Genomic DNA, 17077 nt, shown 5'->3' with positions numbered 1-17077 from the left:
CTATATATATATATATATATATATATATATATATATATATATATATATATATATGGGAAATCATCATTTTGGTCATTAATTATTTACCAACTGTCAATGTAGTCCATAGTTTTCAATTTTCCATTTTTAAAATTTCGTCAATTTGGTCTCTAAAAGGATTTGATGGTGCGAACAGATCTGAGCCATTGGATGAACTCATATCAACGGCTAAAAATTAATAAAAATGGGAAAATGTGGGGATAATTTTGTAATTTCTTATAATGAACGGTGCATTTTAATAAAAAAGACATGGAAGATAGATCAGACAAATGTATTGTAGAAGTGTTTTTAGTGTTTATGGCATGCATCCCATCCAACTAAAGTTGAGGGCATTACCTGCAGCATCATCACATAAAAAATTAAAGCAATCTTTTTACTAAAAGGATTAAAAGTAATCACCCGAAATGTTGACATCTTAACCGCCAAAAGCGATAAGAGATGATTAATTGGAGTTACCATTATGATTATCAGTATACCATATACATGTGACATCCATCATTTCTTCCCCATCAGGCTTCCCCAAGTTTCGCCGAGACAGAATGCTTAACTAGCTAGCTAGGAATCAACTTTTTCATCAATCTCCCACCACAAGTTAAGAATATATATATATATAATCTCCATTAATGGCAACTTCATAATTCCCATTGCCATCTTTCCTAGCTAATTAAGCTAGCTCCATGGCATCAACAATGGCTGATGATAACTACTCCAAGAACCCATTACTGGTTTCTCTCTACTTGTTCTCTTGTGTTCTTCTCTGTGCTGCGGCGGAGGAACTTTCATGGGTGGAGGAGATGAGCATGGTTCAGAGCAGCCAAGCGGCGCTCAAGAAGTGCGATTTCACGGCCGGAAAATGGGTTTTTGATGAGTCGTACCCTTTGTATGACTCCCGGCGTTGCCCTTATCTCACCACCGCTGTTACTTGTGCCAAGAACGGCCGCCCGGATTCCGACTACGAGAAGTGGCGCTGGAAACCAAATGGTTGCACAATTCCAAGGTGAGTAATTTTTATGAAATTTTGATGGTGTGTTTGGTCGTAACGTCGGAATTGAAACCAGAACGAGAATCAAATAATTGGTAATTAAAATAAGTTTTGGTGAAGGTATTTTATACTCTTGGTAGTAGAGTGAAATTAAAATAATTATGAATATTGATGTTAGGTTATTATGACTATAATCGGATTAAAAGGTTTTAAAAATTAAAAAAAAATCAATGTAATTGATATTAAGAATGACGATGGGGTGAGTAGGCAATGTAATGAGCCAATAAGAAAGCCCATAGAGCGAGGAGACAATGAAATGAGGAGAGATAATAAGACTGAATTAATATAATGATATTTGATTTAAAGTAGTAGTTTCATTCAAAGTGTACCTGGGATGATAATACTTTCCTAAATTAAAGTTTACAAAATACACGGCATTGTTGTAGGTTTGATGCATTGGATTTTCTTGGAAGGATGAGGAAAAAGAGAATAATGCTAGTGGGTGATTCTATAACGAGGAATCAATGGGAATCTCTAGTTTGCTTAGTACAATCCGTCATTCCCACAGCTAAAAAATCTGTCACTTACAATGGCACAACCATGAATTTCCATGCTTTGGTAAGACATTCCTTTTTTTTTTTTTTTTTTCTCGAAATACAATTAAACAAAATCATGTGTTTTTATCAATATATGTATATGAAACTGTGATTTTACTTCTTTATTAATTATTAACATAAGCATTATTATTGACCTTCTAATTTTTGTAAGAAACCGTGATTTCGACAGTTTTGATTCTTTGACTTGTTAAAGAAAGTTTTAATAATGTATGATTGTAGATTACGTTATGTTGGCTATAAAGACTATACATGCATATTGCAAATATGATGGACTTTAATGGTCTTTGTTTATGAATCACCAAATATAACTATTTCATGAAAAAATAAAATATCATTAATGTTCATATTAACCATTAAACTACTGAAGTCACTATTTTGTGTAAACATAGGGACAAAAAATGATATATTTTTTTTTTATAAATTAATATTGAAATCAAATACTAATGATTTCAATATTAATAATTAATTTATAAAAAATTGTGGATATATAGGATTATGAAACATCAATTGAGTTCTGCTGGGCACCATTCTTGGTGGAATTGAGACAAGGAGTAGAAGACAAGAAAATACTTCACTTGGATTTGATTGAAGAGAATGCAAAGTACTGGAGAGGAGTGGATGTTCTTGTCTTTGATTCAGCCCATTGGTGGACTCACTCTCAAAAGTGGACTTCGTAAGATCATCAACTTATTCTTGTTACATATATATATATATATATATATATATATATAAAAGGTGATGCTTTTGAAAATATAGATCTATGGATGAGATTAATTGGGAGAATTAAAAACACACTTGTGCATATGAAACATTTTGATTTGTGTATATTAAGCATGTGTTGTGTGCAACATAGGGACATGCTTAATATGCATATATTATAATGCTCCATATGCACATTTGCATTTTTAATTCATCAAATTAATCACATCCATATATATATATATATATATATATATATATATATATATATATATAATTCAGTTCCCGTGCGGGCGGTTATGCGGTGGCTTTAGATGCATAATTTTCTTCTTAAGGTGCCTGATTTTCTTTCTTAAGGTGCGTGATTTGTATGCTTAAGGTGCGTGAGTGTTGAAACTTAATGTGAGTGAACCAAAGGTTAAAGTGCGTGGTTTCCCTTCTTAAGGTGCTTGATATGTATGCTTAAGGTGCGTGAGTTGTTGAAATTTAAGGTGCGTTATTTTAAAATCTTAGGTGCATAGTTTGTGTTTTTAAGTACTTAAGGTGCGTGATTTGTGTACTTAAGGTGCACAGTGTGTTCTCAATTGAAGGTGCACCATTTAAAACTTTCGGTGTGTGATTTGTGTACTTAAAGTGCGCCGTTTTAATGCTTAAGCTGAGTATCGCACCTGAACTCTTCCTTCCATATATATATATATATATATATATATATATATATATATATATATATATATTCACACTGGCTCAAGTAGTAGTGTACATTCTTTAATACCAAATTAGCTCGTGATGTGATTGATTGATAAGATATTCATAAAAAATATATATATATACAAGGGTATGACACTTATCCCTGCAACTTTTTCTCACTTTCAAAAATGAGTCTCACTTCCACATCATTCAATTTGCAAATCATTTACTATTCACACTACATCCCTACAAATTTATTCAACTTTTAAAAGTGGGCCCCAATTTTATTATCACTATAAAAAATTGATATATTTTTCTCAATATATATTATTTTCTCTTCAACTTTATTAATTTATATCAATATATAAAAGTAACAAAAATGAAAACCCCGAAACGTAATTTTGTATATAAAGTACTTTTAAATAAAAATAGCAATACTAAAAACCTAAAACTGTAATTTTAAAAACCAATTTATAAAATTATTTATACTATGTATATAACCAATTGCAAATTATACTACAATTTTTTGTATCTAAAATATTAACAAAACAAAACAAAAAGGAAAAAAGAAACAAAACAAAACAAAAAGAAAAAAAAAAAGAAACAAAAAGAAAAAGAGAAACAAAAATCACGTCACACACAAACATTATATATATACATATACACACACAAAACATTATGGATTAACAAAACAAAAAGAAAAAAAGGAAAACAAAATACGTAAGCTTCATAAAATTAAAATAATAATAATAATAATAAACTAAGCACGTCAGGGCAGCTTTTCTGTCGGCAGAAAAGTTGTCATTAGCAAGCTTACTGCAGCAGCAAGCTTGCTAATTTAGGTGGCAAAATACATAATAAACAAATAAATATATTTGGACACCTCACCCAGCAAGTGGTTCACTTGCTGGGTTGAGACCAGCCTTAGTCTGGGTCAGGCGTAGAACAAAGGCTTTGTTTGGCAATTAGCGGTTAACAGCTAACGGATTGTGTTAATGATTAACGGATAGAATATTGTGTTAGTGATTTTGACCAACGGATTGTGTAACAATTTGTAAAAATATATTTGGTAAAATTAACTGTTTAAAATTAACGATTAACGTGTAAAATAACCAATGAAAAAAGTCAATTGGAGCCTTGAGACGCCTTAAATTTAGCATGCTCATTCGCTGATGAACCAACTTTGTTAAGGAGTCAGACTCCTTTAATAAGTATTGAAGGAGCCAGCTGGCTCTAGTTCATAGTACAAGTTTTCTTTAAAATATTATATGGGCATTTTGAAAAAAGATTTTTCATTCCTCAAAATGTTGAGCTGAAACGATGTTCATTGCAACATTTCAGTTTTTAGCGATTTGAAGCAAAATGCTAGCTGCTTCAAATCGTTGAATAACCAAACAACATTTTTGGTTGATCTGTCTTTTACAAAACAAGCCCAAATTGTTTAGGGAAATTTTGAGCCTTACTACTAAATATCATATGAGAACTAGTAATCCCATGCAAACGTGAGGACTAATCTTATCTGTCCATCTAAGATGATCTAGGGTTGAAAATTAAGGAAAAATGCAGTTGCATTTATGTAATTATGACAGTGTACTTGTAAACACTTGATAATATGCATTATCAAGTATTTTCAAATGTACTGTTGTAATTACAAAAATGTTACAACATTTTTTCTCAATTTTCCTTAATTTTCAACATTTGATCATTTGTTGATGCACTATCAAGAATTTTCAAATGTATTATTGTAATTACAAAAATGTCACAACATTTTTTCTCATTTTTTCTTATTTTTCAACATTAAATCATCCTATGGACAGATAAAATTAGTCTGCATGTTCTTAAGATTGATCAACCACATGTAATTAAGAAATTGAATATAATTTGGAAAGATTTATCATATTACACGGGGCCGTCGGTGTCAAGAACTAAAAGGGAAGAAGCTGAATGTGGGCAGTAGCTAAAAGACTTATATTTTCTGTGTTTTCTGTGTGTTCTTCACTGTATAAACTGATACACATATATAGGAGAGAGGGAGAGACAAGACTCCCTAAATCCTGCCCTAATACATGCTAGTGCTCCACTAGCCTTAATATAAGGAATCCACTACTAATAGTTTATATACTATTAATAGTTTATACATTATACTTTAACAGTCGGCACGTCTTTTAAATAATATTTGAAGCAAATTATTTGAGACATTGTATTTTTCTCTTATTAACTTGATCGAGTATTTTTAAAATTTTACCCACATTTCATTTGTATTATTTTTCTTGTCATTAAGATTTTAATTCAAAAACCACAAATTTATCTGAGATTTGTATCTTCTTCTCCCAATTGAGATTTGTATCTTAAAATTATTGAAGTAGTGTGTAAACAATTTTGCAGGTGGGACTATATCATGGAGGGAAGCAACTTTTACAGATATATGAATCCCATGGTTGCCTATGAGAAAGGGCTCATGACATGGGCTAAATGGATAGACTTGAATCTTGATCCCAGAGAAACTCGTGTATTCTTTAGAAGCATGTCGCCTAGGCATAACGGGTACATTATTATAATTTTTTTATTACTATTTTTTATATTTGACATTATATATATAGTCTAGTTCTAGTGCGGTTGCGCCTTAACGTGCAATAAGTGCTGACACACCAATAGTTATACAAACAAGTACCAATAGTGTAAGAAAACGCACAATAAAAAATGCAATAATGCACCAAAAAACACACCACACACACACAAAAAGCACCATACACCATCACACCTAATGGTGCATTTTAGAACACTGTGTGGTGCTTTTATGCGTATCTAATGGTGATTTTTTTTTTTTTTTTTTGTGAATTGGTGCATTTATTTGTTGTGTGTTTTCTAACACTATTGGTGCTTTCTTACATAACCAATATAATGGTGCGACCACACGTTAAGACATGACCGCATTTGAACTGACACACATTTATATTATACTTACACTTGCATACACACATTATTTTTAATGAATTAAAAATGTCAAATTGTTATTGTTTTTTTTTTTTAAAGTTTTAACCACCTTCACGCCACCCGTGAATCACCAAACTCACTTTTTTTTTTTTCATTGTTAAATCATCTGTTGAGGTCTACCATAATTGACATGTATATGTGTGAATAGTAGTTTAGTGACAAATGAAAACTATTGATCTTATTAAATAAAAATTGTGCTCTTTGTTTGTATTTTAAATATAATAATGTGATTTTGATACTTGTTTTATAGGCAGGATGGGTGGAAATGCTTCAATCAAAGAGAACCATTAGAGCACTTGAGCCACCCGCATGTAGCAGAGCTAGTGGTGATACTAAATCAAGTGTTGAGAAAGATGAGTTTCCCGGTGTATCTACAAGATATTACCACCATGTCTGCCTTGAGAAGGGATGCACACCCATCCATTTATAACAAAGTTGTTGGGCCAAGTCAAAATCAACACATGAGAGAGTATGGATCTGATTGTAGTCACTGGTGTCTCCCTGGTGTGCCTGATATCTGGAATGAGATGTTGAATGTGTTGCTCTAATAAGTATTTAGGATATGGTTTCACTTTAGACGTCTCTTCTCGAATGTTAATTATATATCCTCAGTTTTGAATGTAACTAAGTTGTCATTTGAACTTTAGAAGGTAAGTAATGATGTCAATATATGCAATTTTTAAGGTAATTAGAAAAGTGGCTAACTACCATGTAGCGTGATAGACATTTCATTTACCATTCCAAATGGTTGGTCATAGGTTCAAATCCCGGTAGTGTGAACTTAGATTTTTGGGCTAAAAATGTTTGAAAAAGTGTAAAATATATACTACTTTCAAAAACTCATGAGTATTTCAAAAAAAAAAGTGAAAAATATGTCTAGTACGTGATGTCAATGGCGGAACGCTTTAAACATATTCAAATGATTTAAAATTAATAACTTTTTTTTTTTTTTGGTGATAAGGGATACCTTCAATCACTATCTGAGGAGGTATGTTTGAGGTTTGAGAAATATTGGGGGGATCTTAAAAAATGAACATCCTCATTTTTATGCCAATATTTTGGACCCTAGAGATAAGGAGTACATGTCATACCAATTTGTCCAGCTCTATAGAGAAGATAAAGGCAAAGTTTGTTTTGCCAAGGTCCAAGATGCAATTGTTAAGTTATATAATGACTATGCATCCACATACTCTGTCAGTTCTGTGTAGTGTGAATCCTCTATTCAGTTTACTCAATCTGTCTAGTCTAAGCCTACAATTGGTAGGCCTGAATCAAGGTTGAAGAGTCAATTGAAAAAAATAGAGAATGGAGAGTGGTGGTGGAAGCAGTAAGTAGATTGAGCTGCAAGTTTACTTGAGTGAAAAGATTGTGGATGAATCTGGTGATTTTGATGTTCTTAGGTGATGGAATGTGAATAACGAGATATTTTCTATTCTCTCCAAAATGGCTAGAGATGTGCTTGCAGTTCCTATATCAACAGTTGCCTCTGAGAGTGCATTTAGTGCAAGTGGCAAGGTCCTAGATGCATTTAGGAGTTCTTTAACTCCTAAAGTTGTGGAAGCCCTACTTTGTACACAAGATTGGTTGAGATTATCCAAATACCAATCTCAATTGAGGAAAACTTGGATAATGTTGAAAGATTAGAAAGTGATACATTTTTTGTCTTTTTTTTAGTACTGAAATGTATCAAACTATTGCGAAATGTTTATTACTAACAAACTAACAAGAGTTTATTACTGAAATGATCCCTAAATTATTGCAAAATTACCAATTTGGTCCTCGGTAATTTTTCTTACCCAATTAAGTCCTTAACTTTGAAAAATTTAACCATTTTGGTCATCCGTTTATTTTATCGTTTGATATCTGTTAAATCGAGACCAAATTGGTAATTTCACTATAGTCAAGGGACCATTTCAGTCAAAAATTAATTACTGAAATGGTCCATTGACTATAGCAAAATTACCAATTTGGTCCCGATTTAACGGATGTTTAACACCAAAATAAACGAAGGACCAAATTGGTTAAATTTTTCAAAGTCGAGGACTTAATTGGGCAAGAAAAATTGTCGAGGACCAAATTGGTAATTTTACAATAGTTGAGGACCATTTCCGTAATAAATTCTTGTTAGTTTGTTACTCATTTATTCTTTAATCCTTAATTAGTTAATGATGTATTTTTGTGTTTTGTAGAGTTGCCAACTGAAGCTGCTTCTACTCTACCAACAATGTTGTCAACAATTTCTGTGATATATTTCATATTTTCTCTAACATTCTCATTCCTTTATAGTGTTATTCATTTTTCATTTATCTTATTTTTGTTGTGGTCCTTGGATAATACACTATTGAGGGCCTTGAGCCACAATGGCATTGTTGCTTGGCAACTTCTAAGTGGCTTGGCAACTTTCTCTATTGAAAATGTTGCTTCCCTTGAGGAGTTGAGCTCAACTAATGTCTGATTTCTAGTAAGAAATACAGCCTCTATATGACTACCTTTTTGCCTTTATAGAAATATGGTATACCCAATGACTCTCCTTTGCTCTCTTTCATCACTGCTTCATGCCTTAATTTGTTGAGTACGTTATTAACTTGTGTGTGTATTGGCTATGATGATGCTCTCACCTTTGTATGAATAAATGGAATGGAGTTGATATGTTGCTAATGTGATTTGGTGCTACCATAACACATGCAACAATTTGCCCCCATTCTTACTTGATATGGAAAAAATGCATCCTGAGCCTAACTGTTGAACTAGAAATAAATACTTATATTTTCATTATTTTACTTGCCTAATATCTAATTGATGGTAAAAATGTTACCAGATCATATTGATAAGTAAGTAATCATAGTATGAGTATACAAGAGTTTGTGTGTAAGGAGACCAGAGAACCCCCTATTTCCTAATGGACTCGACTTTTATACTGAAAAATAGTAATCGGCTTTTACACTGAAAAATAGTAATGGTTACAATAATGGACACCAACAGCTTCATAATAAGTGCAACGACGCCCTCCATAAGTGTCCGACTCTTCAATAATTGTTTTGCGCTCCTTTGTAATAGTTTTTTGATGAGGCGGACCCTAAGAACCGCTACCTCTTCTTAAGCGACGCCTGCTGCTTTAATGAGTTGTTATCGAGTCGGATCCAATACATTGCCCAATTATCCTGTCACTAATGTATCTTTAACTTATAATTTTTACAGGAAGAAGAAGACTAGAACAATAGATTTATTCTGAGTATCCAGTATCCTGTATTCCTGACTTTCCTAATCTTGAGCCTTTTTAACTCAATTATTGCTGAACTAAATTTTAATTGTCTGTCAATCTGATTTAACTGAATTTTTGCTTTGTGAAATTGAATTTTGGGCAATAAAATTAGAACTTGTAATAGTTGTAACTTTGTAAGTTAATTTTGTATATTTTAAGTTAGTATTAGAGCATCTACACTAGAGGATCATGAGAAGTTATTGGAATAGTGTAAAAGCAAAAGAGTTGGTTTAAACTGACGAGGTGGGGAGTTATTAGGAAAAATGAACTTCTGCAAAATTGGAGATTATGTCAGATAGTGGGGTTGCTCACTCTTGCCAGCTGGTTCGTTTCTTTTTTAATTCTACTTTGTTTCACCGTGTTCTGTTTTGTGGTGGTGGGCTGTTTGTTTTTGATTGTATTATTATTTTCATTTCAATTTTTTTTATAAAATACCAAATTTAATATTTTTGAATTATCTTTTGAATGATTTAATTATAATTAAAATTTAAAATGATTAAAATAAAAAAGCAACAATGAAAATTAATTTACATGTTTTTAATTATTATTTTAATTAAATGTAGGAATGTTTATTTTAATTAATTTTTATAATTATACATTTATAATTCAAATAAATAAAGAAATAATTAAAATATAGGATAGAAAATAGTGAGTCCATAAAAAACTGAGAAAAAATTTTAAATTAATGTGGAGAAGAGTTTTTGTTATTAAATGAGATAGTGGATGATGAGGTGGATGTTGGGATTTGGGAAAAAATCGCAACCGATAAGGATGCTCTTATTCTGTTTAATTATTTTGGCTAACTTGAGTGATTGATTTGATAGTTTGTAAATTAAAAATGTATTGCCTTTTAAATTGTTTGCCAATTTTTATGTATCTTTTAAAAATTATTTGTAAAATATCCAAATAAAATCTAAAATCCGATTTAGCTTATTCAAAATCCGATATTAATTAACCAAATAGGGTCATGCAAATATTTAAAGGATGGGTTCCAAAATCTTAATCCATAATTGGATCGAATTCATGGATAGGATATCCGAATTGTCCACGCAATGTTTTAATCTTCACCCTCCCTAATATATATATTACTCCAACATCCTAGGGATATGAATTTATTCGATACATAGATTGGCTGCTATCTCACCATTACGTTAATTCTTAAATTCCTAAATCCCTAGAAATCCCATAATAGCTACACGAGGATTAAAGGGGAGAAAAAGATAAAGTAAAACAAAAATCAATCCACCATTTACAGTCGGTACTTTCCCAATCTCTCTCTTTAATTTCTCTCCATTTCTCTTATCAAGTTCTTCAATTGAAAAATGCTGGTACATATTTGATTCCTCGGTCGCCGAATTTGATCATATCTGCTGAGCTTTCGGCGTTTAATTTATGTTTCGCGTGGTTTTTGGATAAACCCTAAATTTTCGTGCTGCTGAGACCTGCGTTTGAAGATGAGTTGAAGTGGTCTGATTGGTGGGTTATGTGTGCTTTTGTATTTCAATTTGAGTTTTGTCGCTCCAGCTCCGTGAATTTCTCCCACAACTTTCGTTCCTGTTATGCTTGAGCACAGTTTATTATTTTCAAAGATACACTAACTGGCGCCTTCGTTTTGCTGTTTCATGTTTGATTCCTTGATTCTGTTTTGTTTATGATCAAAATTTGCGTAAAAAATGTACCTTTATTTTAAGTCGGTTGGTTAAGGTGCTTTTTTTTGGGTCCTCTTCTGATTGCAGTCGGCATGAATTTGACTTATTTGCATACTTTTACGAGCACATACCAAAAAATTGTATCAGTTGTACGTGAAAATTTACTGTTTTTTAACGATTAGTACATTTTTGGTGTTTGAATCTCTCCATAGGTTTAAAAGGGCTTTTTTTTGGGGCGTGGGGTACTGGTTAGGTTGTGCTTATGATTGAAATTTTGAGCTGTGTTTTCATTCTGATGAGAGTGTTGCTATTTGAAGTGGCTGAGGAGGAAATATGTCTTTAAATTGAAGTTGCTGCAAAGTTCTGATAACAGGGGTCTTGGGTGACTATAGGCCTGGTTAGGTTTTAAAATCAGAAGTTCAGAAGTTTTGACATTTGCATCTATGATAATTAGAACTCCAGCATTATTTGACCTGAAGAAAAATTGAAGATATTACACTGGTATATTGAAAACATTGTTTTTTTGGGGGTGGTATTTTATGAACTTCTGGCGTTGGTTTCTTTCCTGCCTCATTAAATAAAAACAACCACAAGTAAAAGAGGGAAGTTGAAGGGCTCGTTTTATGTATGTTATCTTGACTAGTTTCAACTTGATAGATAGAATGCTAGAGAACTATAGTGTAGAAACTAATGAATGATTATTAGCAAAGGGGGTTTTTAGGAGCAGCCTTAGGGTGGTAGCCTCCCATTTCCATTTGGCAAATGAGGGTCTGTTTGTATTATTGTGCGGCAATAATTATCATTCTAAATTTTGTTGCTGTTGTTTCCACAGATGACTTTTGCTGAAACTACCAATTTGCTGTTTTTGTTAGGTACATGATCTGTTAGTGTTGAGTTTATTATGGCTGGGAAGACTAGGTTTGAAGCACCTGCTAGCCCGGACTCGGGTTTTGCAGGCAACTTCAGCAATGGGCAGAGAGGCAATGGTGGTGCTGACAGCCGGATGTTTGGCTATGGGAAGGTTACATCTCGTATCAGTGGTGCGGGAACTGGGGAGATGCCTCCACTGTCACAATGTCTGACATTGGATCAAATTAAGATGGGTGATCAAAAATATCCACGGTCTGGTGAATTAAGGAGGGTTCTTGGAATTTCAGTTGGGAGCACCTTAGAAGATAATGCTTTTGGTGCTACGCATTTGAAGACTTCTCCTCCTGTGTCTACAGAGGAAGTAAAACGCTTAAGGGCTAATCTTGCAGATACATGCGGTAAAGCTAGGTATCCTCCTCCATCCTCCAACAACCCCCCATGTATCCTTGTCAGTGGTCTTTTATTTTACTCATTGAGATGATTATCTTATTTGTCCCTTTTGTAATTAAGATACTTCTCAAGGGTTGGAACAAGGTGGTGTGACTGGTGTCATTTAATCAGTTTGTTATTCTCACTTATAAGAAAAGCTCAGTCTGTTATTCTGTTTATCTATGTCCTCTTAGACCTAGGATTTCTGCTTGGGGCATTGGCAGGCAATCAGTTCAAATAGAGAGATTTGATTTGTGTAACGGACAAGGTTGCAAAAATCGCTAGGCGCCCTTTTTTTATTTTTTATTTATTTTTTAATAATAATTTGTAAAGATTTTATAAACTATTTAATACTTTAATAGTTAATACTAAAATATTAAATATTAACCTAAAAAACATTTAAAATTGTAAACTGTATAAAGATTTAAAGAATCAAAACACAATTTCACAGTCACAACTCACAAAGTATCAATATTAGAGTAGTTGATTTTGATTTTTTTAAAAACATTTTTTGGGTTTGCGACCGATTTAAACGATTTAGGCTTATTTCGCTCAAAATGACATCGTTTTGAGCAAAATAACCCATTTAAAAAAAAAAAACAGAACAATAGCTAATCGGCCGCCTAGATGATTGCATAGTCTGCCTAGTCCGCCGCGGCCTAGTCGGCGGTCGGGCGCCTAGAACACCGATTATGCTGAAATTCTAGGCAGTTGACCGGCTCCTAGAGCCTAGGCGCAATTTTTGCAACAGTGGTAACGGATTATATATTGTCTTTTGTGTGTTTAATATATTAGTTTAAAATTTGTGCTTGGTGTGTTAGGTAGATTTTTGATAATTTTTAGAAACTTGATATTTTGATTTACTTACCTTCTGGGTCATATAGTATTTAGCTTTGGTTGCTTAATATATTGAGCTCTCTTCTTCTTTTGTTTTTGTTTTTTTAATAGTGGCAGAGCAAAAAAGTTTGACGAGCTCTTGCATAAATTGAATAAATTTGGTGAAGTCACAAAGAAGCCGCTGCGGAATGAGGCATTGACAAATGAAAGATCAGGCAGTTCGAATTTAAAGATGGGAACTCAGGTTCATAGAGGCCTTTCAGATCAAGTAACTCTGAAGACAGAGGATCGCACTAAAAATGTTAGTCTAAATAAGCGTGTTCGCACATCAGTGGCAGAAACTCGGGTTTGTAATTAATATACAGCAATTTGAGTTTTTTGAATTTGTAGCAACTACTATCCTTAAACTTTCACTCTCTTTATTCAACAAAGCAAAAGAAGACTTTTATGCTTAAGTTATATCTATTGTTTTCTTTCCCCCTTAATGGAGATGACAAAAAGACGGTCTTTCTTTTTCTTTCCTTTTTTAAAATTGATTTTTTGGGATGAAAATAGAAGTGTAGAACTTGTTGCAGATGTGATGCTTGGGTGGAAATACTGCTGTTATGTGGATTGTTTAAATTACTGTAATTATTCTTGCCATTACATGTCTAAAGGTATTGTTTGATTACAATAAAGCTTTAGCACTTTACCTGAACTACCAGCCTGTATCTCATTTGCTGTTTCTCTCTACTAGCCAAGTTGCGAACTGCATACATGTTTCGAAATGTGGATTTTTCTGCTTAGTGATTACCATTACACATGCGAATTCTTTTCATGGCTCATCTTCTTCAGTTCTTCCTCCTTCTCCATTTTCTTCTTTTTAACCTGTACTGGACACATTTTAGCAACCAAAGTGTTATTCTCGAGTTATTAATTTGTTGTTATTTTACTTATATTAATACATGTTGCACTGCTTTTTCCTCTTTGCTTGGCTAACAAAATATCTGTGTACCCAAAAATAAAATAAAAAATGAAGCAGAATTTCTGATTCCTATATCAACCACAACCACACACAAAAGTTTTTCCTTGTTGTTTTTGTCATCTTTATTGAAATAAATTATGAATTTCCTTTTTGTGTTTTCCTTCAGTCTGAATTCCGGGGCAATGGTCAACCGAGGCAGCAGTTACTAATGACAAAAGACCGAGATAAAGTAAAACAAAGTAATGCATCAACTGATTCTGCTGAAGAAAAGATTCGCAGATTGCCAGCAGGAGGTGAAGGCTGGGACAAAAAAATGAAAAGGAAACGCTCAGTTGGTTCTGTCACTTCAAGACCCAGTGATAATGATGGTGAACCGAAACGAAATGTGCATCATAAATTTAACAGCGAACTGGGGTTATCATCTTGTGATCCACATAGTTTGAGGTAATCACTTTGATGCTATAAAGGAGTTATTGGATGGCAATAGTCACAATACTTGTCTCTTCAATTTCATACTACATTTTATAAATATTTCAAATATTTCTACTTAAATATGGAAAAAGTGGTTCAAATAATTTTGAAAGAGTCTGGCATCTGGCAATGATGCTATTGCATCTGGCAATGATGCTACCTTTTAAAATCTCCTGCTACAAGTGTAAAAGTGTACGTTAAAAGATAAATTTGGACATCAATAATCACAATCTTTTAACAGAAATTTCTCTTTCAATTGATTAACATGCATATTGTATTTAAATTAGTAATAATGATAATAGTTAATAATGTTTTGTTCAATTTTTTTTTAAATGATCAATTTTAACGACGGTAAACTGAGAATTGAATCTGTTGTCTGAGAGTCTAGTTTGTTTTGCCATTCTGGTTTTTACTTTATCATTGGTATGATGTTAACCTAATATTGTTTCCTTCTCATTGGCAGATCAGGAACATTTGGTGGTGCTGGTGGCAATAGCAAGTTGGAGGGTACTTTGTCTACTACTAGTGCTCATGCCACACTGAAAAATGAACGAGAAAAATCTCCTCTCTCTAGGGGTTTTACTGCTGGGTTAAATAAGGAGAAAGCTTTAGCAAAAGGAAGCATTAAGTATGTATTTGGTCGCTCTAGATCTCTAATAGGGTCATATTTGTCAGCATGGCTTACATAACTTGCGTTATGTGTGTGTGTGTGTGTGTGTTTTTTTCCTTAAATACCTAACTTTCATGGATTCTGGTTTTAATCTTCAGTTTATCAGTGTGGCTCACTGCTTCTCTTACTGCTCCACTTGTAGACTCAATAGTTGTGAGGAGAGTCATGCTGCCAGTCCCGGTCCAATAACAAAAGGAAAGGCATCAAGGGCATCACGAAGTGGTTTGCTGGTTGGAAATAATTCAACTCCTACTATTCCTCGTATACCTGGAACTTTGGAGAGCTGGGACCAGCCATCTAATCTAAATAAAAGCCTTTGTATAGGTGGGGCCAATAATCGCAAGCGCCCATTGCCTGCAGGGTCCTCCTCACCACCCATAACTCAATGGATTGGACAGAGGCCTCAAAAAATTTCTCGGACAAGGAGGGTTAATCTTGTATCTCCAGTTTCAAACAATGATGAGATGCAAATGTCGTCTGAGGGATGTTCCCCTTCTGATTTTGGTGCTAGATCAACTTATAACACAGTAAATGGTTCTCTTCTATCAAAGGGGGCAACCAGTGGCACCCAAAGTTTCAAAGTCAAACCTGAGAGTGTTTTATCCCCTGGCAGATTATCAGAAAGCGAAGAATCTGGTGTTGGTGAAAACAGATTTAAAGAGAAAGGTACAGGCAACAGTGAGGGAGAGGAAAAAACAGTAAATGGTATTCAGAATACCAGACCTCCTATGGCACATGCGAAGAAGAATAAACTCCTTGTCAAAGACAATGTTGGTGATGGTGTACGAAGACAAGGGCGCAGTGGAAGAGGTTCATCATTTGCAAGGGGTGATATTTCTCCTGCTAAGGAGAAGTTGGATAACTTATCTATGCCCAAGCCACTTCGGGGTATGAGGCCTGCTTCTGATAAGAACTGCAGGTACTGTCTCTTTTCTGTTAACACCAAATATGTTTTTGTATTTATTGATAAAAACTTTTAATATACCTTCAATCTTCTTATGACATCATCTTTATTTGTATTGTGGCAGTAAGTCAGGCCGACCTATGAAAAAACAAACAGAACGGAAAGGGTTTTCTCGTCTTGGGCTTCCAGTGAGTGGTGGTTCCCCAGGTTTCACTGGTATGCTTATAAATTTGTTATTTATCCTGAACACAAAAGATTTTTTCAGCTTTTATATTCATACAAGACATCCCTCTCTTTTTGTGCCCTGCTTACTCCCCTACTCAAATGTTAAAAAAAGAAAGAAATATTTATATAAGAAAAAGAAAATTGAATTCTGTTATGTTGCAGGTTCCTATACTTTATTACTTTGTTCAATTTAGTCCATGCACTTTACATATTGGTATAATTAAGGATGAAAATGGAACACTGTTAGACTGAACTGTTAACTATGCTTATGTGGAAATGAGATAAGCACTTCCATTTCCAAGTGTGCTGATGTAGTGATGTAGCAATGCCATATGAGCTTTTTTGTATTTTTAAAAATTAAATTAAATGAGAAAATTAAAAAAAGAATGCTGTTGTCAGCTACGGTTTCCGATGGCTTTCTTTTGATCATTAAATTTATTTAATTTTTTTTTAAAATATTAAAAAGATTATGTGGCTCAGCATATTTAACTGTGTTAGTTGTACAAGGACCTCATAAGTACATCAACCCCAATGTTTTCCATATCTCATATGAGAGAGAGTGATGGACAGCTTGTGTAAGTTGTGTATGCATTAATATATGATGCAGGAGTCCAGGAGCTCAGACCTATTAGGACTCTGCGATTTGGTTTTCCTTTTTGGATTAGGATTTTCTTTTTTCAATTAGGATGCTTTTTAAAGTTTTCCTTCCAGTTAGAACTCTTGAATTATTTTCCTCTTTTTTTTTTTTTTTTTTTTTTTTTTTTTTTTTTTTTTTTTT

The 17077-nt window shown here is 33.4% G+C and overlaps 2 protein-coding genes across 3 annotated transcripts in view; both read left to right on the top strand.

The window, feature by feature from the left end:
• Positions 1–573: 573 nt before the first annotated feature.
• Positions 574–6725, top strand: LOC116020853 (protein trichome birefringence-like 36). The gene is made up of 5 exons (XM_031261408.1): positions 574–1036; positions 1468–1639; positions 2130–2311; positions 5410–5568; positions 6269–6725. Exons 1-5 carry the CDS (start codon positions 717–719, stop codon positions 6564–6566), a joined length of 1131 nt encoding a protein of 376 aa, XP_031117268.1. The 5' UTR covers positions 574–716; the 3' UTR covers positions 6567–6725.
• Positions 6726–10383: 3658 nt separating this feature from the next.
• LOC116019553 overlaps positions 10384–17077 on the top strand; it is a 14252-nt gene continuing 7558 nt past the window's right edge. Inside the window, exons 1-7 of one of the 2 annotated variants that reach the window (XM_031259817.1) lie at positions 10384–10538; positions 11802–12207; positions 13177–13411; positions 14196–14473; positions 14964–15128; positions 15313–16089; positions 16199–16290. In XM_031259817.1, the coding sequence (XP_031115677.1) occupies positions 11831–12207; positions 13177–13411; positions 14196–14473; positions 14964–15128; positions 15313–16089; positions 16199–16290 (1924 nt within the window). In that variant the 5' untranslated portion in view covers positions 10384–10538; positions 11802–11830. Of the gene's footprint in view, positions 10757–11801; positions 12208–13176; positions 13412–14195; positions 14474–14963; positions 15129–15312; positions 16090–16198; positions 16291–17077 lie in introns of both variants that reach the window. The other variant, XM_031259816.1, reaches the window with a different exon arrangement.

Source organism: Ipomoea triloba, chromosome 5 (assembly GCF_003576645.1).
Source record: "Ipomoea triloba cultivar NCNSP0323 chromosome 5, ASM357664v1".
Lineage (NCBI taxonomy): Eukaryota > Viridiplantae > Streptophyta > Magnoliopsida > Solanales > Convolvulaceae > Ipomoea > Ipomoea triloba.
Note: the sequence above shows the minus strand (reverse complement) of the source record. Positions and strands in the feature narration are given on the sequence as shown.

What these genes read in the sequence shown, in the direction of transcription:
- LOC116020853 (XM_031261408.1), top strand. Translation starts at nt 717, where the DNA reads ATGGCATCAACAATGGCTGATGATAACTACTCCAAGAACCCATTACTG. An exon ending in AATGGTTGCACAATTCCAAG is followed by an intron (nt 1,037 to 1,467) that starts GTGAGTAATTTT and finishes GCATTGTTGTAG; the next exon opens with GTTTGATGCATTGGATTTTC. An exon ending in CACTCTCAAAAGTGGACTTC is followed by an intron (nt 2,312 to 5,409) that starts GTAAGATCATCA and finishes ACAATTTTGCAG; the next exon opens with GTGGGACTATATCATGGAGG.